General features: G+C 50.0%; 1 protein-coding gene across 6 annotated transcripts in view; it reads left to right on the top strand.

The window, feature by feature from the left end:
• Nucleotides 1–24,150, top strand: part of SMOX (spermine oxidase) — a 41,511-nt gene extending 17,361 nt beyond the window's left edge. The window contains exons 1-8 of one of the 6 annotated variants that reach the window (XM_072943863.1): nucleotides 5,779–5,917; nucleotides 8,987–9,135; nucleotides 9,514–9,740; nucleotides 15,291–15,464; nucleotides 15,627–16,386; nucleotides 17,085–17,245; nucleotides 19,251–19,340; nucleotides 19,771–20,247. In XM_072943863.1, coding sequence (XP_072799964.1) covers nucleotides 9,075–9,135; nucleotides 9,514–9,740; nucleotides 15,291–15,464; nucleotides 15,627–16,386; nucleotides 17,085–17,245; nucleotides 19,251–19,340; nucleotides 19,771–19,908 — 1,611 coding nt within the window. In that variant the 5' untranslated portion in view covers nucleotides 5,779–5,917; nucleotides 8,987–9,074 and the 3' untranslated portion in view covers nucleotides 19,909–20,247. Of the gene's footprint in view, nucleotides 1–5,683; nucleotides 5,918–8,986; nucleotides 9,136–9,513; nucleotides 9,741–15,290; nucleotides 15,465–15,626; nucleotides 16,387–17,084; nucleotides 17,246–17,734; nucleotides 17,858–19,250; nucleotides 19,341–19,770; nucleotides 20,248–23,651 lie in introns of those variants that run through there. The other 5 variants (XM_072943861.1, XM_072943864.1, XM_072943862.1 and 2 more) reach the window with 5 other exon arrangements.
• The last annotated feature ends 324 nt before the right edge of the window (nucleotides 24,151–24,474 follow it).

The raw sequence follows: 24,474 nt of genomic DNA, 5'->3' as shown, positions 1-24,474 counted from the left end.
CAGCTGGTCTGGGATTTCTGGGCGTCTTTTACATTTGAAGAATAATTGCATTGTCTGGGGGGCCCTCTAGAATCCAAATCCCTCCCCAGACCTGCCCGGCAGTCAGAGAGATTCCCCAGGGCCAGCACCCCAGCCCTCCCCACCCGCCCCCGAACTCCTGTTAGAAGCCTGCGGAAGAGAGGGGCTCCTCCAGGGAAACAGGATGGGCTGCTGCCCTAGGGAGGAGAGACTTGTGGGCCCCAAGTTTGGCTGGGGAAGGTGCAGGTGGCCCCCAGAGCCCTGGAGGGGGCTCGCATGAGCCAACCCGTGGCTTAGAAGAGGAGAGAAGCCTGCTTATTGGAAGAGGGGGCCCGTCTTGGAGTGTTTCAGCTGCTGGAGGCTGGACCCTGAGGGGTGGGGTGGGGTGAGCCAGGTGGACTAACTGCCTGGGCCAGACTCTTCTCTGGGCGGGTCCCTCTTGGCATCATTTTTGTTGTAGTGGTCACTGTTGGGCAGGGAAGTGACCTGCTGATGGCCTGGAGAGCTGAAGTGGACTCCGACTCTGAGGAGGGAGGAACGCCCCACACCAGACTGGGCTACTGACCCTCCAGGGCTGGGAGTCTAGCCTGCGACCTCAGCCTTGCTCAGTGACTGTGGGGCTGTGGCCTCACTCGAACAACAGGCAGCAGCACTTCCTGGGGCAAGATGCCTGTGCTTTGGGAACAGGCTGGGGTTGAGTGGTGGTGGCTGCAGGGCAGAACCAGTGCAGGGAACTCACGTTTCCAGGGTGTCTGTAGCTTCAAGAAACATCAACGGAGCAGGGCTTGCTGGTAATTTAGGAAACAGAGAGCTACGCAGGCCCACTGCTGCACAAGCACAGTGGCCTTCACAGGGTGTGCATATGTTATAGGAACCCAGAGCCAGCTTCTCTGCCACATCGGGGAGGGACGTGTCCTACAGGCCTTCAGGTGGGCTAGGCTGGGGATGCCTGAGACTTGGCTGAGGTGGAGTGTATGTGGAGGTTTGTGTGGCATGTGAATGAAACTGAAGGCAGAAAGGTCAGCTGAGTTCAGAGGGTCAGAGGCTGACGTGCTGAGGCCTTCCTCATACCTGGTACATAGTAGGTGCTCATGAATTGCTAGATTTTATCCTGGGTCAATGAGAGGCCATGCTTGTCTTTAAGGGGTGGGACTCTGGGAGGTCAGCATGTAGGAGGCAGGCGGGTGCCTGGAGCAGTTGAGGGCAGAGGCAGCAGTGATCTGGGCTGTGGGCTTGACAAGCCTTGGCCTGATGGGTAAGGGCAGGACTTGCACTGAGGATGGAGCCTTGGGCGTGCTCTGGCTCTCCAGTGGTTTAAACTGTGATGGAGAAAGCATAAGGGGATTCCTGATGCCCCCAGTTCAGTTCTGGGCATTTCCAAGAGGGGCTCAGCGGAGTCAGATGTTGGAGGCCAGGACTAAACCATGTCTCTAGTTATCTGGCGATTAGGAGGTTCTTCTTGGCGGGTGAACTTCTGAGGGTGACAAAATGAAATTGGTGAGGATGTTGAGAGAAGGGGGGTGGGGAAGTGGCAGTGGACACATGCTGGGTGCCCAGCGCCTGGCCTTCATCCATCCTTCTTTGGTGACCCTGCCATGGGACAATGTGTTTCTTCCCTCTTTTCTTCTTTCCTTCCCCTGCTACCTTCTTTCCAGTTTGGCTTCTTGGGCAGGTTCAGTCTCGGCAGTGTTGGCTCTGGCCTGCAGGGGGAGATGGTGGCCTGCAGGCCAGAGAAATGGTGGGGAGGGTCGGGTTGGAGGAGGGTGGGGGAAAGGCGAGGAGGCCGTTGGGCATCTGGGCGTCTTGAATGAGGGTGGGCCTGATTTCCTGAAGCTACCAGGCTTGGCCTGCCTGCAGACCTGGGGGCCCCAGCCTCCCACCCCCAACTGGCCATGGAAGCAGGAGCCAGAAGGCAAGTGGCTGCTGCCTGGTGCCTCCCTCCTCCTCCTCTTGCTCCCAACTCCTCCTCCCCCTCCCCCTCCCTGCCTGGCTGAGCCAGCACTTTTTTCTTCTCTCCTTTATCTGCTCGGAAAAAGTACAGGGTGTTCTGTTTCTCTTGTGCATACAGATCAAGGAGGGGATGTTATTTATTTATTTATTTCCTGAAGGCAAGAGGACAGGCAGGCACTGAGGAGCATTAAGTGATTCTTCTTCCTCATCAAGGCATTTCTCATAAAATGAAAAGAAAAAAATTCCGAAAGAAAAATGACAAACCAACAGAAAACAAATTTTCTCCCCTCACCCCTCTACCCTAGAGGGTAGAGGTAATAGCGCCCAAAGGTCCAGTTCAGCATTTAGCTGAGGCTCCAGCCTAGAGTAGGTGTTGCTGCCTATGGCTTTCTGTCTCCTCTTCAGTTTGGACCCCAGGGTATGCTGGCTCCATGGGCCACTGTCGGGGGCCATAGGCAGTCTCCTCGTTTCCGCCATCTGTAGGCTGTGCATGTGGCTTCTTTGGCTTCTTGGAGGATCCCAGAGGTTCACAGGCCCATTTGGGACAAGGCCTGTAGGGAGACGGAACTATGGGATTAGCAGTGAGGGTCAGGGGAACAGGTGCCCTACATGGCCATCCCTGTTTACCTGCTCCCACCATGTCTGTTTGAGTTGAAGGTCTCTGACATGTTGGGAACTTGGGGTCCTTTCATGTTCATCTTAAAGGCAAACTGCCTGCCTGCATTTCCTGCCAGCCATTTCTGAAGCACGTTCCAAAGAAAGTCGGCCCATAATTTAGCTGCAGAACTACAAATGAGTTTCCCACATGAGGCTCTTGAAAATGCTGGGCATCTCTTGACATCCATATAGGGCCTGGAGTTCAGGTACCCACCCTGGGAATGCACTGCTGCCCCAAGCATCCCTTCCCTCTACAGGGCTCCAAGGCTGCAGCTTATCCTAGCCCCAGGGATTCAGAGATGATGCTGCAGGGAGCCTGGGAGGCTCTGCGATGAGTCCTTAGGGACCTCAGGGGCAGCTGGACCCCCAGTTTCATCCCACTTACATCCTAATCCCCATAGGAGCTTTTCGAGAATGAGTTCCACCAGTAAGGTCTGAGAATCTTTATTGTATAAAAGTGGTTGTTTTGGGGGCAGGCCTTGGGCTGGAGGTAGGGCTGGAGACCGAGAGACCAGCGCAGGGGCAGAGCCCCCCAGCCTTGGCGCACTGGGGCATGGGGGCGGGGCGGGCGGTCCGCCACGTCGTCGCATAGCCGGGTGCCCGTCAGGCCCAGCAGCGGTGGCGTCAGCAGCAGCTCTGAGCACCCTGCGTGTTTACAAACCTGATGCGGAGCACGGCCCTTGCCTGTGCCGCTAGGCGGACTCTTCCTCTCCGCTGGCCTCCGGTGCAGGCAGCCACACCCTCACCTCTAATTTTAGTCCTCCCGAGGAGAACCTGGGGGAGGGAGAGGACGGAGTCAGAGGGGGAGCGGAGGAATTGTAAGGGGGAGGGGAGGAAAGGACTCGAGCCAGCTCTGACCTCCGTGCCTCCAGGAGGCCGAACAGAACATCACTGGGGCGGGGGTGCGAATTGGGGGGGGGGGAACAGAAGAAGGACAGAAGGACACAGGAAGGAGGAAGAGGGAAAGCCAGGACACAGGATCTCCTGGAAGCGGGGCAGGGAGCGGGGCTGTTTGGGAAGCCCCTGCCTCTGAACCGGACACACTGCCTCCGAGGGGCTCCGAGCAGCGGGCGCCACCTTCCGGCCCTCTATGGAACAGTCCTGTACCGAGTCGAGTCGGCCTATGGGTTGGGGGGGCGGGGTAGTTTGGAGGGAGTTTGGGGGCTTTTTGGCAGGTGGAGTGGGTGGGGAGAAAGACCCCTTTTAAAATTTATGATCAAAAGTTCTTAGAGAGCGCTGTTCAGGGTGGGATGGAAGCCTAAGTGATCAGACCTTGAAATGTGTGGATAAGGAAGTTAGTGTGCTGCATTTATTTTATTTTATTTTTTTATGGGAGCCAGGAATGTCTATCTGAATGGCTACTGAGGTGTTTATGCGTACTTATGCACATACATATAGTGAGTGATGTAAATCCTAAGGGTACAACTATGCACATTGTGTAACTACCATTCATGGAAAGATCCATCCATTTTCCTTCCACCCCTAGAAAGTTCCCTTTTGACCACTTTCATTCATTCTCTTCCTCCCAATCTCTCTTCTGTTATCACAGAGTCATGGTACCTCTTCATGAATTTCATACAAATGGAGCCGCACAGTATGGTGCTCCTTTGTCTCTGGCTTCTTCTGCTCAATGTAATGTTGAGAATATCAGTAGTTTGATTCCGTTTATTGCAGATGAGTATTCCCTTGTATGAATACGCTACACGTAGCACAGTATTTTTATCCATTCTTCTGCTGATGGACCTCTGGGGTGTTTGTTTTTGGCTATTATGAATAAAGCCGCTATGCACGTTCTTTTGTGTATCTATTTGGTGGAATAAACTGTTTCTCTCGGGTGTATTTTTGGGAGTGGGATTGCTATGTCACTGGAAGGGTTATATGCTTAGCTTTCTTAGGTATGGGTGACAGGTTTTTATATGCCCCCTGCCCACTGCCCAGAATCTACCTTCCACCCCCGTTCACTCCCCTGGATGCTGTGGATGGTATGTCTACCTGGACAGTATGCAGCTTCTGCCAGGGAAAACTTAGCAAAGGCAGCTGGGTCAGGGAATGAACAGGGGCAGGATCAGAGCTGAGTGGCCCCTTGGGATGGCCCGCAGACACCTTCAAACCCTCGTGGTCACTTTGGGAATAGAAGGGTAGCCTCTCCCAGCCCTGGGGTCAGATTCAAAGACCCCCTTAGCCTCCCAACCATCAGTTGCCTAGGCTGGCGTCTCTGAGCAAGCTGGCTTAGCATAACTGTCAATTTGATGTCTGGCCTCAAGTGCCACGGGTCCTCATGGTCCACTGTTTCCTGGGCTCTTTGCTGCTTTGCGGTGACTGAGGGGCTGAGTGGCCTGGGAAAAAAACTGGAGACCTACCCGGAATAGCAGAGGTTCATCTGATACCAGCCTTGTGGCACTTTTTGGGGGAAGGGCAGGACTGTATCCTGCCTACCAAATTGCCACCTCATCGAGGCTTTGAAAGACTAACAGAAAGCAAGAGGAGAAGAGAAGGGGCGAAGAAGAGAGAGTGCCAGGGAAAGTCCAGACAAGGGAGGGAGAACAGGGTGTCTGGTGCTGTGTGTGCAAGTATCCTGGGATTTGCTCCAGCATCCTGAGGTCCATGCAAGCATCCTGGGGTCCCTGTGAGCATCCTGGGGTTGACGTGAGCTGGACCACAGCAGCTGGGTAGGGTTGTGCTGGGCTGAGCTAGGGTCAGCAGCACCAGGGTCTGTTGCTCCTGACTTTGGCCTTCTTGGTCATTCCCTTCCTGGTTGACTTTAGTCTCATCCTTGTCAGGTGTGGGGTGGAATTGATCGATTTCAGAGGCTCAAGGTGGGCTCTCAGCTCTCCTGTTTGCTGATGGGGGCTCACAGTGCATTCTCCCTTCCTATCTCCTTCCCTCTGGCTCTCCCCCCTCCCCCACATCTTTTGGAAATAGCTTTTCTTGTTCAGGTCCTTGGGGAGGGAGTGAGAGGGCTCAAGGTCCCCCTTTGAGGGCAGAGCCTGTGAGCATCTCTTGGGGCAGGTGGGAATGAAGGCAGAGCGGGTGAGCTGTGACCCCCTCCCCTCTGCAGGTTCCTAGGAGGTGAGTGCGGACGGTATGCAAAGTTGTGAATCCAGTGGCGACAGTGCGGATGACCCTCTCAGTCGTGGCCTGCGGAGAAGGGGACAGCCTCGTGTGGTGGTGATCGGCGCTGGCTTGGCTGGCCTGGCTGCAGCCAAAGCACTTCTGGAGCAGGGCTTTACGGATGTCACTGTGCTTGAGGCTTCCAGCCGCATTGGAGGCCGTGTACAGAGCGTGAAACTTGGTGAGTGCCTCAGTCCACCTCAGCCTAGTCACTTCCTAAGGTCACCTCTTGTCCCCTAGTGCTCTGGCCCAGACTAAAATCTTGTTATTTTAGCTTCTTTCCTGGGGTAAGTGTTCCACCATGCATGTTGCCTGGGCATTTTCCAGAAACTTCCTTTGCCCACCTCAGCACCCTTCTCAGGCGGGCAGGATACGGCTCTGGCCACCATTTCTGGAACATGATCTAGGGTTTACAGTGCTTTGAAGGGTGAAGACACCCGGAACCAAACTGTCTTGGCAGTGGGTAGACCGATTTCTATTTCTCAAGAAGGAATTCTGCAAGTTTCTGTTAGCCATGAGCTTTTGAGTATGAATTAGTGTATCATGACTGAGAGCTAGGCCTGGGACAGTAGGAATTCAGGGCAGTGGAGGTGGAAGAAGACTTCGGGCCTCCTTATGAGTGATGGACAGGTCTTAGGATTGTCTGGGAAGAGTCTGTCCAGATTGCAGAGTAATGAGGACTCTGGAGAAAGCAGCCAGGTAAGAGACTTCCCTTGGCAGGGGGCAGATTTTGCCAGAGGTCCTAGAGGGTGGGAAATCGCCTGACTTGCAGCTGGAAGCTAGGGTTTCTCAGCCAGGGGATCTGACCAATGAGACCATGAAAATGGCCCAGTGGAACCACTCATGGTGGTCTAGCGTGTGTGGGCTGCCTGGACCCTCCAGAGGATTTGGGGTCTGTGTCTGTTCCCCCATGGGCAGCAAGGCCAAGTGGATTCTGTGTGCCTGCTTTTGATGAATGGGGCAATTGGCTCTAAGAAGTAGCTGTTCAGACTTAGAACACGCAGAGGTGGAGGCGACATGAGAACCTTCTCTCTTCTTCCAGAAAGTTTGATCACATTAAAAGTCTTTCCCGAGAGCATTCCCTGGAAGTGAAGTTGCATCTCTCTTCCCCGGCACACACACGAGTGTGTGTTGGCGGTGAGGATGAAGGTATAGTCCAGGGCGCTCGTAAACCTGGGGCCAGCCAGCTGGGAAGCCCTGAAACTCTTTGCTCAACATCTGATTGGCTGGCCAGGAGCCTTAGAGATGGGATGGCTCCATTTGTGGTTCTTGAGTCTTGATAAGACATTCAGGGTCTGACATAAAAGCAGAAGATGGGAGGACAAATGGCCCAGTCTCAGTGGCAGTTGACAGCTGAGGCGTGCTGTGCAGGAAAGTGATGGTTCAAGGCCATGAGGTGGAAGGGATGGGGCTGCAGGAGGCTGAGGGCGTGCATATGGCAGGAAGCCTTCCTCATAGGGGAGGGGGCTCTGGTGGGCCTCAGGTGAGGGGGGAGTTGGGTAGGTAGTGAGAAGAAGGAGGGGGCAGTTGCACACATGAAATGATGTATGTGTGGAGTTGGATCGAGGCAGACCCTGCCAGGAGATGGGAGAGCAAGTCCAAGTGAGGGCTCATGTGCGTGTGCTGTGTGTGCAGACAACACAGGCTGAAAGCCCAGGCTGCAGGTGCACCTGCTGCAGTGTGAAGTGCTGGCCGTGACTCCCGGTGGTAAGGGCCGGAGGGGTGACCAGAAGTCCAAGGACACGGTGAGGTAGATATGAAAATGGTGCCTGGTACTCTTCGGATGCAGGGATGTAGCAAGGATGACAGAGGTGAGGGGCATGTGGGAGAGGGCAGGAAACATTCTCAGACAGAGGCCTGCTCTGGGCTGCCCCACCTCCTTGTAGAGCCTGGGGAATAGGAGTGGAGTGCTGACCTTGATGTTGACCTTGAGCTGCTCACCTCACTGCTGCTCATGCTAGTGTCTGGAGCCAGGAAGGATACCCCATGCCTGGACATCACTGCCGAGTGACTGTGACTTGGAGCTCCCTCGTGTGCCCTGGGGAGAATCCAAGCTGCAGGCCCCCTTTTTCTCCTATTGGGAGCTCAAACTAAGCAATACGCCTTGGGGAGCCCCAAGCCTGAGGCTGTAAAAATGAATTACTAACAGATGTCCCCACTGCCCCTCCAGGAACCCCGCCCAGGGAAGAAGGTCACTGGGTTTCCAGTTTTTTGTGCCCTCTGGTCTGCCCACTTTCTCCAGACAAAGGGACTTACTACACATTCTTGCCTGTGATTCCAGAGACACCAGGAAATTCTGTCTCTCTGGTTGTGGCTTGAGGTTGATTGTGTTTTCTCTTGCTCTGTATTTGGTACATAGTTGCTTACAATGCCTTTTTTTTTTTTTTTTTTTAGTAACTGATGGTTTAATTAGAAACAGCCCAGGAAAGAGAAAGCACAAAAAAGAGGAATGCCCAGTTCTGGGGGTGAGGGGTGATTGTTGTCTGTTTTGGTGCATTAAGATGGCTATTGCTGCGTAACAGACCGCCCTAAAATGTAGTGGCTTAAAACAGCACCATTTTATTTGCTTATATTCTGTGGCTCCAGAAATCTGGGTTTCTTTTCATGGTGGTCACATTCTAAGAGGGTGAGAGTGGAAGCCACAAGGTTTTTTGAGTCCTAGGCTCTGAAGCCACAAATGTCGCTTTTACTGTGTTCTGCTAATCAAAGCAAGTCACAAGTCCAGCCGCGATTCAAGGGGTGGGGAAACAGACTCCAGCTCCTGGTGGGAGGACTGGCAAAGTCGTGTTGCAAGGGGCCATGTGTGTCAGGATAGAAGGAATTATTGTGACCATCTTGGCAAAAAAGTTACCACACATGATGTCTTGAATCAGGCCTCCAAAAACAAAACACCAAAAAAATGTTCCTTTCTGTTCCCCTTTCATTTTTCCAACTTACCTGGGAGCCCGGCTGGGAAGGAGACAAATGCATCACAGTCCCTGCAGCACAAGAAAAGGAAACTGAGGCCCCGAAGAGGAAATAGGTCCAGGCCAGAGCATCGGGTACCTCGGCTACAGACGGGAGGGTAGAACCAGCCACCAGCCCTGTGCCAGCTTGGGCTCGGGATTTGCCCTCTGCCCAGGTCACTCTTAGGGCTCTGCCACCTGTGCCAGAGAACAAGAAAGCTTAGTTTTCTCCAGAAGTCTGGTTTAGACTCCCTTGGGGAGTATTCTTCCAAACCGGAATGTTTGCCCTCTTTCCTCTGCCCTAGACTGAGTTGGGAGGTGACCATCTTCCGTCTGTGAGAGGGGGCGTAGACGTTTAGGCCACTGGATTTTGAGGAACTGGAGGAAGGCCAGATGGGGACCCAGGGTCTGGAAGGCAGGGCCTGCTTCTGGGCCTCCTCACTGAGGATTTCAGGTACCCTTGCTCCCCTCACTGGGACCATTGTACCCTCTGGTGCCCATAGAATTTCTCACAAGGGGGAGGCACCAGTGAGGAAGGAGGATCTGTTGTCTGGTGTTATCTTAGAAGGAGAGCCTTCTAATTCTAGTGAGGTGACTTGGGGTCAGATCGTAGAGTCACTAAGGGTAGACGTTACCTCAGCCATCAAGTGGAGCCCATTTTGTGCCACACGTGGTTTCCGTTGGGAGTGTTTGTTGCCAGAGGGGGACCTAATCCCCTTTCTGCCCTGTTCTTGGGGGTGGAAGGATCCTCTTAGAGGAGGGCACGTGCGGCAGTGTTCTGGCCCTCTCTGAAGAAGTCTTTGTCCCTCTAAGAGCCTGTTGTCGCCATCAGGACACGCCACCTTTGAGCTAGGAGCCACGTGGATCCATGGCTCCCACGGGAACCCCATCTACCATCTAGCAGAAGCCAATGGCCTCCTGGAAGAGACAACTGATGGGGAGCGCAGTGTGGGCCGCATCAGCCTCTACTCCAAGAATGGCGTGGCCTGCTACCTCACCAACCGTGGCTGCAGGGTCCCCAAGGACGTGGTTGAGGAATTCAGTGATTTATACAACGAGGTGAGGCGTCACTGGGGCAGAGGGTCACAAGGGTGTGGGGGGCAGGGAGCACCCTGGCTGTGTGCGTGCGTGTGTGTGTGTGTCAGTGGTGGGGGCTGGACGAGCTGCTGGGATCTTCTACGGTCATGATCCTGGTCATGTCTGCACACTCTCTGGGCCCTGCGTTCGGAAAATCAGAAAATTTGAGACTAGAATGAAGATGATGAGTCAAGAGGTACTAGGTAAGAGATTACTGATACTCATGGTTAAATATTTCCCCAGAAAGGCCTCCAACATCTTCTGTTAGATTTATTACTAGGTATGTGGGTGTGTGATTATTGTTAGATACTCTCATAAATGGTAATTTTTAAAAAACTTTATCTTCTAATTGTTCCCAGTGTATAGAAGTATAACTGATTTTTTTCATTTTTTTATTGATGAATACTTGACTTACAGTATTATATTAGTTTCAACACAGTGATTCAATATGTTTATACATTATACGCCGTTTAAAGTTATTACAAAATAATGGTTCTATTTCCCCATGTTATCCAATATATTCTTGTTATATAGTAGTTTGTATCTCTTAATCCCCTACCCATGTCTTGCCCCTCCCTCCTCCCTCTCCCCACTGGTAACCACTAGTTTGTTCTCTATATCTGAGTCTGTTTCTGTTTTGTTACATTTATTCATCTGTTTTATTTTTTCAACTCCACATATAAGTGGTAACAGAGTATTTGTCTTTCTCTGTCTGACCTGTTTCACTAAACATAATACTCTCTAGGTCCATCCACATTGTTGCCAATGACAGATTTCCATTCTCTTCTTTATGATTGAGTAGTCTTCCATTATAAATATAAACCACATCTTCTTTACCTGCTCTTCTCTTGATGGACACTTAGGTTGCTCCCATATCTTGGCTATTGTAAATAATGCTGCAGTGAACATTGGGGTGCAAGTATCTTTTTGAATGAGTGTTTTCTTTTTTTTTGGATATATACCCAAGAGTGGAATTTCTGGATCATATGGTAGTTCTGATTTTAGATTTTTGAGGAATCTCTGTACTATTTCCCATAGTGGCTATGGCAGTTTACATTCCCACCAACAGTGTAGGAGGGTTCCCTTTTCTCCACACCCTCGCCAACATTTGTTATTTGTAGTCTTTTTGATGATAGTCGTTCTGACAGGTGTGAGGTGGTATCTCACTGTCATTTTAATTTGCATTTCTCTGATGATTAGCTATGTTGAGCAACTTTTCACGTGCCTGTTGGCCATCTGTATGTATTCTTTGGAAAAGTGTCTATTCAGGTCTTTTGCCCATTTTTGAATCGAGTTGTTAGTAGTATGAACTGTTTATATATTTTGGATTTTGTTTTGTCAATGGCTTCCTTTGCTGTGCAAAAGCTTTTAGGTTTTATTAGGTCCTATTTGTTTATTTTTGCTTTTGTTTCTTTTGCCTTAGGAGACAATCCAAAAAAATGTCATAATTGTCATAATTGATGTCAAAGAGTAGTCTGCCTTTGTTCTCTTCTAGGAGTTTCATTGTTTTAGGTCTTGCATTTAGGTCTTTAATACATTTTGAGTTCATTTTTGTATAAAGTGTGAGAAAATGTTCTAATTTCTCTCTTTTGCAGGCAGCTGTTCAGTTTTCCCAGCACCACTTATTGAAGAGACTATCTTTTTTCCATGTATATTCTTATCTCCTTTATCACAGAGTAATTGTGCATGGGTTTATTGCTAGTTTCTCTATTCTGTTCCATTGGTCTGTGTGTCGTCTTGTGCCAGTGTCATGCTGTTTTGATTACTGTAGCTTTGTACTATAGTCTTAAGTCAGGGAGCGTGATACCTCCAGCTTTGTTCTCTTTTCGCAAGATTGCATTGGCAATTTGGGGTCTTTTCTGATTCCATATAAATTTTAAGATTATTTGTTCTAGTAATGTGAAAAATGTCATGGGTTTTTATACTTTATTTTTAGGTACTGATTTTAGCTTTCTTGCTAAATTATTTTTAATTATGATACTATATCTATTAATATATCATATTAATTTATATTCTAACTGTATCTTGGAATTTTATGTATATAATCCTATACCAAAAAATGAGAATTTTGCTTTCCCCCCTTCTAATCCTCAGACCAGCATTGTCCAATAGAATTTTCAATGACAGTGGAGATGTTTTAGACCTGCACTATCCAGGATGGCAGTCACTAGTCACATGTGGCTTTTAAGCTCTTGAAATGTAGCTAGTAATAGTGAGGAACTAAATGTTTAATTTACTTTTAAATTACTATAAGTATCTAGTGGTTACTGTTTTGGACAGCATAACCTAAAACTATTCATTTCTTTTTCTTGCCTTGTTGTCCTGGCAATCTCCAGTGCAGTGTCTGATAGAAGTGGCAGTGATATACATCTTGTCTTATTCAGGCTTTTTTAACAGTGTTAACATTTTTAGTGTCTTTCAGTGGTGCTGTGAAGTGCACTCATCAGGCAAGGTAACATGTTGATCTTGCCTTTGGCTAGCTTGTCATTTATAGTGCAGTGAACCTTTGCTTCAGGTCAGTAAATTGGCCAGCAGGCACCTATTGTACATTTCCTATGTCTCTTGGGCATGGGAAAGGGGAAATGACCCTTGCTTTGGGGTAGTCCCTGCTCAGAGGAGGGCAGGCACACTTAGTGTCTTATGTGTGTGTACCCACAAGGTATGTTGTGTACAGTTCCATGGTATTGTGCGTTGTCACTCAATATTACTACTGAGCAGATAAGAACTAATATTCTTCAAAGGAGACCTTCCTGGTCTACTGGGAAGTCATGTCCTGATTCTTATGTTATTGTGAGTGCTTCAAGCATGGAGAATGACTTTCAGGGTCCATAACTTACTTATTCTTTTACATGTCCTTCAAAATAGATCATCATCAACTCCTTCTTATGGGTTTGATGTTTGAAAGCCAAGAGTGGGAGTCATGGAAAGTAGGTTGGAAAAAGGTGGGTTCTCACTCTGGTGGTGTGCTTTGGGTCAGAGGAGATGTTAACCATGAGGTGAAGAGACAGATTTCCTTATGTAACTCTTAAACAATGTTGGAGGCTATTCTGAAGAGATGTACTACTAAGCATGAAGCCTTGCCTGAGGATGAATAAATACGTAGTCCTCCCCCTGAAGGTGATGACTTTGAAGGGCTACTCATTTGAATGTATTACATTTGTTAACAAATAAATGAGTTTGTACAGTAGTTATCATATAGAGCTTAGTCTCTGGAGCATGATTACTGTGATTCAAATACCAGTTCTACCTTTTATTAGCTATATAATCATGGGCAAGTTATTGAGCCTCACTCTCCTCATCTGTAAAATGGGCACAATTATACGTACTTCATAGTGTCATGATGATTTAATGAGATTCCAGTGAAAAGTGCTTCATGAGAATTGGGGTGAGTATTATTAGTTGTTCCAGGCCTGTCCCACATCCCTTGGGTCACCTTGGGAAGATGTCATTTAAGCCAGGACAGGAGACTGTATCTGTATGACAAATGCGTGTTCAGTTAAGGCTCTCCAAATGGTTGACACAAAGAATCATGTAGATGGACTAAATTTGTTAGCTGGGCACTTTCGCCTTTAGTCAGCGTAAGCTGACTAGCCTGCAACTACCATGCTGCTTATCACTAAAGCGAAAACCCCAGGGAGGAGGAGGCAAGTTGAAAGCCTGACTCCTTGGCAGTGGTACTGGGTGAGGAATTTGCTGAGGACTCCAGTTAAGGCCAAACGCCCAGCATCTTGTGACAGTAGGAAGGAAAAAATGAACAATTTAACTCATTTTCTTCTTTGTGTTCTATGTTTCAGAGACATATCTAATTCATGTTTCAGTCTTATGGGGTGGGGCATTTCCCTTGGGTGGAGTGGTGGTGGGGGTGCAGTGCCACCTTCTTTCCAGCAGCCTCGGCCTGGTTACAGGGCAGACAAATCTCTATGAATGTGTATTGACCACATTCAGACTCACTTTAGGAAGGTAAACACTCTATTAATCAGCACCAGCCACCGATGTTTGGCCATGGAGCCCACACTGGCCAGGGTCCTGGGAGGGAGAGTGGGCATGTGAAGATGCCCACAGCCCTTCAGTGATGCCAGGGTCTTGGATAAAGTCTGGAGTCCTTGACTTGACTCTTAGTCCTTCATGCCCTGGCCTCTGCCTGCTTTTTCAAAGTCATCTTTTGCAACTGCCTGTCTCCTTGCTGCCCGTTACAGCGAGACTGAGCCACTCTGTATTTTTATTTTATTTTTTGGAGGGAGGTAATTAGGTTTATTTATTTACTTTATTTCTAATGCATGTACTGGGGATTGAACCCAGGAACTTGTGCATGCTAGGCATGCACTTTACCACTGAGTTATACCCTCTCAAAGACTGAACCACTCTGAATGCATCTTACATCCTCCCTCATCTTTGAGTATGCTGTTCCTTCTACCTGAAATACTCTCTCCCTCCTGCTGCTTACCTGGCTATGTCCTGACTTGGTCTGAGGTTATCTGAGTTGGTCTCACAATTCCTGGGTTCTTTTCTGTCATAGCACAGCACATCATATGAAAACAGCCCAGTTGGGATGTCTCCCCAACTTGAGTGAGAGCAGGAGCTCAGAACTGTGCCAACTTGTGTCAGGCACAGAGCCCAGTAAATGTTTGTTCAGTAAATGTTGGGGCTCAGACCTTTCCCTTTGGGGATCCAATGCCTGACCCAGGACTTGCTTACTTTTCTCAGGGGAGACTTGCCCAGTATTTGGTGGGAGTTGTATGCCTACCAGGCAGGCGAGGCAATAGGACCCTGCTCCAAAGGATTGTTCATTGCTTTCTGTTGGTGAAGTGTGGGTTGGAGTTCTTGCCAAAATATGCCCGTGAAATATATTTCCATTTCTTAGCGTACTGGGGACTCCTTCCTCTCCACATGCCCTGCCCCAACATGCCATCTTCCTGAGATGCATCTGGGTCCTGCAGTAAAGGGGGCACTTTGTGTGGACCTGAGCACAGCGAGGGAGGGTCTCCTGAAAGATGATATTTCAGGGCCCCTTCTGCTCCCTCTGCCCTAAAACATTGTCCAAGCTACCACCCCACACTGCACTCCTGGGAGAGGGTGAAGTAGATACACTTGGGCAGGAATGTCAGGGGAAGTTTATGCATTTGGTTCTTGGAAAAGAGAAACGTGTGCAGACCTGGATTCTCCAGTGGGCAGTCTGCTCAGCCATGTAGAGCCCACGATGGGGCAGTTCCTTTCCCGCAGACTGTATGGTACCAGCCGTTTCAGTTTGTTCCAAGCAAGGGCCCAGCAAGAAAGCCTCTGGGTCCCATCCCACCGCCTGTGTCTGGAGGCAAGGGAGCTGGCTGCCCAGGGCAACTTAACATCCTCAAGTCTTGATTTGGATGGTGCAGCTCAGGGCAGCACTGACTACCATGTTGATTTACCGAGGGGGAGGCGCCATGAGTTCAGCACACCTGGGAACAGGTGGGAGCTGGTGACTTTTGAGCTGGGGCTCTGAGGTCTGAAATGGCGGTGGGATAAATGTGTTTTCAGTCTCCTGGGGTCTCTCTGCAGGTCTATAACTTGACCCAGGAGTTCTTCCGGCATGGTAAACCAGTCAATGCTGAGAGTCAGAACAGCGTGGGGGTGTTCACCCGAGAGGAGGTGCGCAACCGTATCAGGAATGACCCTGATGACCCGGAGGCCACCAAACGCCTGAAGCTCGCCATGATCCAGCAGTACCTGAAGGTATCTTTGCCATCGCGAAGCTCTGTTGAGTACAGGTGCCAGAGTGAGGAAGACTGATTCTGGGGAATCTGGGTCCGAGGAGGGCGGCACTGCCCTGAGGTCCTGCTCCTACCCCTGCTCAGCCTTGGCGGTCACCTGGCTCCCCTCTGGCTCTTCCTACAGGTGGAGAGCTGTGAGAGTAGCTCACACAGCATGGATGAGGTATCCCTGAGCGCCTTTGGGGAGTGGACTGAGATTCCTGGTGCCCACCACATCATCCCCTCAGGCTTCATGCGGGTTGTGGAGTTGCTGGCTGAAGGCATCCCGGCCCACGTCATCCAGCTGGGGAAACCTGTCCGTTGTGTTCACTGGGACCAGGCCTCAGGCTGCCCCCGGGGCCCTGAGATTGAGCCCCGGGGGGAGGGTGACCATAATCATGACGCTGGGGAGGGCAGCCAGGGTGGAGAGGAGCCCCGGGGGGACAGGCAGGATGAGGATGAGCAGTGGCCGGTGGTGGTGGAGTGCGAGGACTGCGAGGTGATCCCGGCGGACCACGTGATCGTGACCGTGTCCCTGGGCGTGCTCAAGAGGCAGTACACCAGCTTCTTCCGGCCAAGCCTGCCCGCCGAGAAGGTGGCTGCCATCCATCGCCTGGGCATCGGCACCACTGACAAGATCTTTCTAGAATTCGAGGAGCCCTTCTGGGGCCCGGAGTGCAATAGCCTACAGTTTGTGTGGGAGGATGAGGCAGAGAGCCGCACCCTCACCTACCCACCTGAGCTCTGGTACCGCAAGATCTGCGGCTTTGATGTCCTCTACCCGCCTGAGCGCTACGGCCACGTGCTGAGTGGCTGGATCTGCGGGGAGGAGGCCCTCGTCATGGAGAAGTGCGACGACGAGGCAGTGGCAGAGATCTGCACGGAGATGCTGCGGCAGTTCACAGGTGCGCCCCGTCCCTGCCCCCCGCCTGCTTCCACAGGCCGGCTCCAGCTGCCATCCTCTGCCGGACCCTCTGAGTATCCCGAACTGTGTGGTAGCATCCTCATCCCCAGGTTGTGATACTGAGGTGGTGTGCCCACTGGTGGCGATGCGAGGAGGGTGCCACACCTGACCTTGGGCTCTTAAATGCAGGCTCTCCCCCGTATGGAACCTGAGACACTCAGAACCACAGGCTCTGCATTTCTTCTCTTTCTAAGGGCTGATGGTAAACTCAGATATCACTGCAAAGCCTCAGACCGCCCATTTCCTACTCACATTGTCTTGCTAAGAGATGGATTTGTGTTTCTCTGTCTGATTCTTTTAGTTGAACATGCTTCCTCCAATATCCCAGAAGAGCCTCCCTCACAAGAACCCCTGAAGCTGGAAGGGGGAACGTGATTATTTGGAATGTTTTTCAGATAGAAAACTGAGGCCCACAGAGAGGTGGTGTTTTGCTAGGGAGGTCACAAGGAGGCATTGGGGGATACACAGCTTGAACCCCATCCTCCCTCCCGCCCTCCCTCCTCCATCCTCCGTGCCTACCTGTAGCAGCCCAGCCTTCTTGGAACCCTGGAGACAGAGTGGGAGTCGTCTGCTTAGGTGTGTCTTCAGTGTGCAGCCATGTCTCACCCTCCCCCCTTGACTCTTCTCACTCCCCAACAGGGAACCCCAACATTCCCAAACCTCGGCGAATCCTGCGCTCAGCCTGGGGCAGCAACCCCTACTTCCGTGGCTCCTATTCGTATACGCAGGTGGGCTCGAGTGGGGCAGACGTGGAGAAGCTGGCCAAGCCCCTGCCGTACACGGAGAGCTCCAAGACAGCGGTGAGTGGGGGGTGTGCTGGGTGTGCGTGGGCTGCCGGGCCAGGGCCTCTGTGAGGGGTTTGTTTGGTCCAGGGGAAGGAGCGGGAGGGTGGTGGTGGTCACTGAGGATTGTCGAGGTAAGATGGATGGAGTAACTCCTATAATGAAAAAGAAAACAAGAAAATATGCCCTTAACATCAGGAAGAACAAATGGAGTCGATAACTGAGATGTGTTAAAATGCTTTCTTTCTTTCTTTCTATTTTTTTTAAACATGTATCACATTAGTGTATTTTTTTTTTTAAATGGAGGTACTGGGGATTGAACCTAAGACTTCATGCATGCTAAGCATGTGCTCTACCACTGAGCTATACACCCCTACCAAATGCTTTCTTGAAATCGTAAAAACTGAGCCGTTTTAATGCTATGCTGTCCAATGTGGTAGCCATTAGCCACGTTGAATTTCAATTAATTACAATTTAAAGTAATAAATACAAAATTTTGTTCCTCAGTTGTACTAGCCGTGTTTCAAGTTTGAGAGCCACATGTCGCTCATGGCTACCATGTTAGAGTGTGTCACTCTAGAGCATTTCTGTCATCAGGAAAGTCTAATGGACAGCACTGATTCAGTGGAAGTAAGTTTCCTCAGTATGCTTTATTTTTCCCCAATATGTTTTAGAAAATAAAAGTAAGAATATTGACCCTCCCCCAAATTATATCAATTGTATAATAATATATAGAGAAAAATATTTATAAGTCAAAAGCTATAATTATATATATTTATGCTCCCATAAAGTAGATTTTGAGTTTGCTTTATCAAGCATACACATACAATAAATGTTAAAATCCCAACAGAATTATATTTAAAATAATTCTTTGGTGTAATTGGTGAAGAAGATTGCAGTCAACCAATGTGTGTTGTGCCTGCCCTGGCTGTGCTCAGGGGGAGAGAGGAGAAGGCCTTCACTGCTGCTACAGCCGTCCTCCCGAAAAGCAAACCTCTTGTCACCTGTATCAGTTAGAACTAGCGCATGTGACACAAAGCAGAACAAAACAAAACAAACTGGGTTAAACAAGATGGAAGTTTACTTCTGTCACACAAAAGGAAATCCGGAGGTAGGTGTCAGGGGCTGGTATCGTTAGTGACTCGCTCCATCTTCCAGACCAGCTTGTTGTCCAAGAGGGCTGTGGAGGCTGCTGCTCTAGCTCCCAAGTCAGTGCCAGGCTGCCTGGTCAAAGAGCGGAACCCCTGGTGCTGAGTCACTGTCCTTAAGCAACAGTGTGCTTGAAGCTGATTGGTTGGAATGTAGTCACATGACACTACTAGCTGCTAGAGATGCTGGGATTCATCCCCTCTCCGCAGATGGCAATGAAACCAGTTAAAAGTCAAGATTTCTGTTCTGAGGAGAAAGAGATTCGTTGTGGGAGTAGGCAGCTTGCCCTCTGCCACAACGTGTGCCCCATTTTCAGCTTAGCCACCTCCGCAGCTCCTTGTTGGTGGGTTAAAAACTCGCAACTCAAGGTCGGTGGTCCATGGACCAGCCCCGTGGCATCATGTGGAGCACGTTAGAAATGCAGATTCTCAGCCCACCCTAGACCTGCTAAAGTAAAAACTGCATTCTACCAGGATCCCCAGCTGGTACCTTTGCACATTCAGTTTAAGATGTACTGGGGTAAAATCCAAACTCAGGCTTGGAATGCAAGCACTTTGCTTGGACCACACCTAAACAGCCTTCTTTCTTGAGGTTGAGCCCTGGCTATACCAAAATCCCCACTGTCTTCTGGACAAGACCTATTTTGGTGCATTTTTTGCCCCCATTTTTCCTTCTTCCTGAAACATCCTTTGCCTGTTGATTTATCTAGCATCTTCCAGAGAAGAAGCTCAAAGATCCTGTCCACTGGGAAGCTTTGTGTGAGCCCCCTGACAGTGGGCCTCTTTTCTGGGCTCTCAGAACTTCACCCAAACACCCATCATGTCACATTTGACACCGTTTAATAACTGGGTTTCATGTCTGGCTTCCCCACCAGCAAGGAAGCTCCTCAGAGCAGCTGCCTGGTCACCTTTTATCTTCCAAGTGCCCAGAACAGTCCCTGGAACCTAATAGGGGCTCCATAAAGGTTTGTTAAATTACTGCCTAACTTTATCAAGTACTTATATTCTTCAGGTTCTGAGTGCTTTAGATACATTATTTCACTTAATCCCTCAGAAGTAGATGGTATAAACCCATCTTGCAGATGAGAAAATCAAGGTTTAGGGAGGTTAAGTCATTCCTTGAGTTCACTCATAAGAGGCACAGTGAGTTTCTGAAACTGCAGAGCCAGGACTCATAAAAGCCTCAGAGCAGAAAGAACTGAGGCCTGGATGTTTGGGGAAGAAGCAGGGCAAGATGGGCAGGTGGGACGGGCAATTCCTCATCCTGTGGAAACAGCAATACCTGCATCTCAGATGCCTGCTCATTCCTCTCTGACTTGTATGGATGGGGGGTTCTGGGGAAGACAGGTAGCCATTCTTGCTCCTCCACCTTCACTTCCCTGTCCTGCCCCCCAGCCCATGCAGGTGCTGTTCTCAGGTGAGGCCACCCACCGCAAGTACTATTCCACCACCCATGGTGCTCTGCTCTCTGGCCAGCGCGAGGCTGCTCGTCTCATTGAGATGTACCGAGACCTCTTCCAGCAGGGGACCTGAGGGCTTCCTAGCTGCCGAGCGTGTTCCTTAAAGAACCACTAACTCGTGACTGCCAGCCCTGCCCCTTGCTGCTGTGTATTCCTCACTCCTTAATCCTCTGTAGAGTGGATTTGTATCTTTTGTAGAGCTAGACACCCGACTGGCCTCAGACCTGGCCCTGTAGCTTTTCCTTTTCCCCTTGCCGGGTGGTGACCAGGATGGGGTCTGTTGATTTACCTCTGTGCTCTGACCTCCAACCTCCTCACGCCTCCCCTCCTCTCCCGCCTTGTTATTGTAAGTGCCTTCAAGTCTTTGCATTTTGGGATAATAAAAGAGGCTTGCCCTTCCTGTGCTCCTCAACTTCTCCCATTTTTTTCTCAGCCATGTATGTGTGTGTGTGTGTGTGTGTGTGTGTCTATGTGTGTGTGGACAATGCGGGGAGCTGTGGTCTGGCTGTACCCTCAGAAGGGAAGATGCCTACCTTTGCTGGAAGGGGCATCCCCTCACCCCAACCTGTGTGTGGTCATTTCCCTTCCTGCTGGTGAGATTCCTCAGGGGTAAGGGCTCCTCACTGCCCAGCCCCAGCTCCTTCAGGACAGGCCTGGGTCTGCCCACTGGCCCTTTGCTGGACTTCTCAGAGCCTGATTGAGTGACACGGCCACATGGAGTGAAGGTGAGTTTTATGGGAGGGGATATCCGTTGTGGCTCAGGTGTGTTAATTACTATTCAGTGTCATCTGCTCCTGTTGACTTCTGGGAAGGTGGATAGTCTGGCCACTCTTTTGCTGAGTGAAAAAATACACATACACACACCCCTTAAATACCCACATACACATTTACACACACTCAGTCCTGCACAGATACATCACCCCACACCCATATACCTATACACAACTACATCTGTACACATGCATAGAACCTTAAAGAATATTTAGTCATTTTCTGACTCCAGATTTCTAGTGATAGAGTTCGAATTCTGTGGAGTTGAGGGGCTGGGTAGTGGAGGAAGTGATGAAAAGCCACGTGCGCCCCCTGGTCTAACTCTGGATGAACTTAGGTTGGGTCCCCTTCTCAGATGTTTAGCGCATTGCCCTTGGCATGAGTCCACATCTTCTCCCCCCTCACCTCAGGCTGTGAGGGAGATGTCCAGCACATAGACACACCCATACACATGCCTCCCTGCACCCACCTGCACATCCACCTACGTGCACATCCACCCCTACACACACACACACACACACACACACTCTCTCTCTCTCACACACACACACACCTGCATGCACATATCTAAGAGACATCCTTGCTTTGCCAGGGTTGATCCACCAGACATCTTCAGGGATTCATATTCACCTGATGTATAACTTAAAAAAGTTGTAAGTGTATAATATTGCTTTTTTTTTTTTGAACAGAGGATCCATCAGGGTAGTTTAAGCTCAGAAGTTATAAAATGATACACTGAAACATCTCGTCCCACACCTGTCCCCAGTACGATTGCTGCTCCCCATGGCCCCATGTCATTAGAATCTTGTGTATCCATTTCTAGAAATGTTGTTATAAATACATACCCTTCTCTCTTCCTTTTGTACAAAAGTGACAAACTATTCATCCTGTCCTGCATTTTGCTTGTTTTAGGTAACATAATGTATCTTGGAGATCTTTCTATAATAATACTTAAATAGACAATGTAAATTTGGACCTGACTTTGGTCAGAGTGTCTCCTTCCTGACCAGAGTTACTTTGCACGAAGCAGCTTCTATTAACTTTGATCCAGCTCGGACCGTCCCCATGCCCTGGATTTCCCCCCACTAACTGGTGGGATGTACAGAAGTGGCCTGTCTCTTAAGTCAGGGAGGTGAAAGTAATAAGCAATACAGAGAGTCTCAGGATCACAGGTGTAGTAGAAATTTTAAAGAACTCTATGAGGGTGAGGAGCTGGAAATGTTTGTTTGATGACTGCATGTTGGGGAGCTTCAGATGTGGGCAAGAGGAAGGGAGAGAATATTCACTTGGTGCCAACCGTCTGCCAGTCAGGAGGGCGCTCATAAATGCTGGGCGTAGATTCTCTTAATTTGACATGGATATGAGCTCAGGCTGGGAGGGTGATTCATCCCAGGGGGCAGACAGAACCTCTGAGAGTTCAGTAATGCAAGTCATGTGCCTAAGGTCACTCAGGTAGGAGGTGATGCCAAGACTTGATCCGAGCTCTGTTCGGTGCTACAGTGCAGGCTTAGTCTACTGCTGATAAAAAGGAGAGGCTGGTGCCATTGAGGGGAGAAAAAAATCTAAGGCCATTGCTAGAAAGAGTAGAACTGGGCAGGGCCACACTGGGAGACTGTGTGGCAGATTTGCTGAAGCTGGCCATGTGCCCACCAGCATTTCCACTCCTGGGCATACACCCTAGAGAGATGAATGCATATGCCCACCAGGAAAATGGACCGGAGACTAGGTGTACCGGGGACACAGCATGAGTTCCTTGCTGTGACTAGTTTTCTGAAACAGCTGTGGCATTGATCGAAACTCAGAGGACTGTATTTGGGGTGTCTAATATGGCCTGCTCAGGCCAACACACATGCCTGCTACGTCTGTAGGAGGCCTTTGCTGGCACTGGATTCTATGTAGAGTTGGTTGCACGGTTTCTTGTGCTGTGAGCATCAGTGAATCTGCGGGCGAGTTGTTTGTGGCTTTGTGGAAGCCTCAGAAATGTTCCTTCAGGGGGCCTGGGGATATTTGGCAAATGCTGGCTCCACTTTTGCTGCTCTGGGACGGGTGGGCAGTATTAGCTCCCACTCCTGGGAGCCACTTGGAATGTCGGCCTCCCCTACAAACAAAGGCAGCAGTGAAGCGCCTCTGGTTTGAGTCAGCCCGCATTTGCCTGGGGCTGTCGGGAGGAACTCAAGGGTGACCCCAAGGTGCAGAGTGAGGTGGGCTGCCGGTTCACTTCTAGAGAAGTGCCTGTCTAATGGGTGGTCTGCCAAACATAACGGTAGAGTTCCAGGCAGCCGTGTTTTCTCATAATGACTGGCTGGGCTGTTTGTTGAGGCCACTCTTGATTTGTGTAGGATGATCAAATCTCGACAAACAGGAGGGAGTTGTGGCCCTGCTAACGTGGCATCCAGGACATCCAAGCTCATGTTGGGTACTGAATACAAGAAGGAAGGGCTTGGATGTAGCCCAGCTTCACACTGTCTACCTGGAGATGATGTGTGCGAAAGCTGTTCTCGCCTCCCAGGACTCTGGTGGTGGTTGCTGAGCACTGATTTTGCAGGGGTCTTCAACTCTTGTATCTTTGTTAGGAGATGCAAGATGTCAGGCATATGCTGTCTCAGGGAGCGCAGTGCTTGCGCAGTTTTGATCTGCTGCGCTGGCTGTTCCCTCTCTGCTTCACTCCAGAGCCTGTTACTGTTTTTTGTCCTGGATCTGTCACCTGCCCCCTCTCATATGTTGGGCACGTGGGTTCACGCAGTCATCTGTCCAGGTCCAGGTCAAGGCCATGACCAAGACCTGGCGTCTTAGAGCTCTTCTTTGCATTTGCGTGCTACTGCAGTGCCCTTCCCAGCCACTGATTCCCCTTTGGCTTAGTTGGGGGTAGGTTTCTATCACTTGTGGTTGGTCTTGATTAATTAAAACTGGTTCCAGGAGTGGGGTTTTCCATTGTCTGTCATTTCACCAGTCTCTTTCAGGTGTCCTTAACTTTCTCGCCATTTGTTCTGTTAAAGCCAGTCAGCATAATCCCAGTCATGGATCAATTGTCTGCTTCCTCCACAGATGTGTCTGGGTCACCAATAGGTACTTCTGGAGAAAACCACAGAGCCACACCTGCTGGGCAGAACACGGCAGAGCAAAGCGAACAACACAGAGCCACACCACCTACAGAGGCTTCCGTGTCCAAAGCACAACTCCGACTGCTCCTTCCCAAATCAAATCTCGACTGAGCCACCATCTGGCTCAGGGCAAACACCTGAGACATCATCGACTCTTCTTTTCCTGTCACACTTCACATTGGATCATCAGATCTGCCATTGGCAAATCCTCTTGGGTCTCCCTACAAGACAGATCCTGAACCCGATCACGTCTTACCTCCTCCCCTGTACCTCTCCTCTCTGCCCTGGACAGCTGCAGTGGCCTCCTGTGTGGTGTCCCTTCTTCGATGCTTGGCCCCCACAGCAGCCAGTCTGATCCTTTTAACAGTAGGAATCCGGTCCTGCGCCCCCCTGCTTTCCAGTGACTCTCATTGCAGTGAGCATAAAAGGTGATTTCCAGCGTCCCGTGTGATCTCTTCTTGGCCCCTGCTTCCTTCCACAGCACTCTTCTGGGGGCCCTGGCTGTCCCCTTTGTCTAGAATGCTTGCTCACAGATAGTGCAAGTCTGTTTCCCTTGCTGAGTTCAGATCTCTACTCACCCGTCACTTCTCTAGGAAGACTTCCCCAAGCACCCCGTTTTCACAGCCTCCCAGCAGTCTCTGTCCCTCCCGTGGTCTGTTTCTTCATAGCCTTTCTCTTTCCCTGATGTCATAGTGTTTTTTGTTGTTATTGTTTTTTATTTGTATGTCTGTTTCTTTGTCTATCTGTTCCCCCTCCACTAGGATGTA

This window comes from Vicugna pacos, chromosome 19, assembly GCF_048564905.1.
Source record: "Vicugna pacos chromosome 19, VicPac4, whole genome shotgun sequence".
Lineage (NCBI taxonomy): Eukaryota > Metazoa > Chordata > Mammalia > Artiodactyla > Camelidae > Vicugna > Vicugna pacos.
Note: the sequence above shows the minus strand (reverse complement) of the source record. Positions and strands in the feature narration are given on the sequence as shown.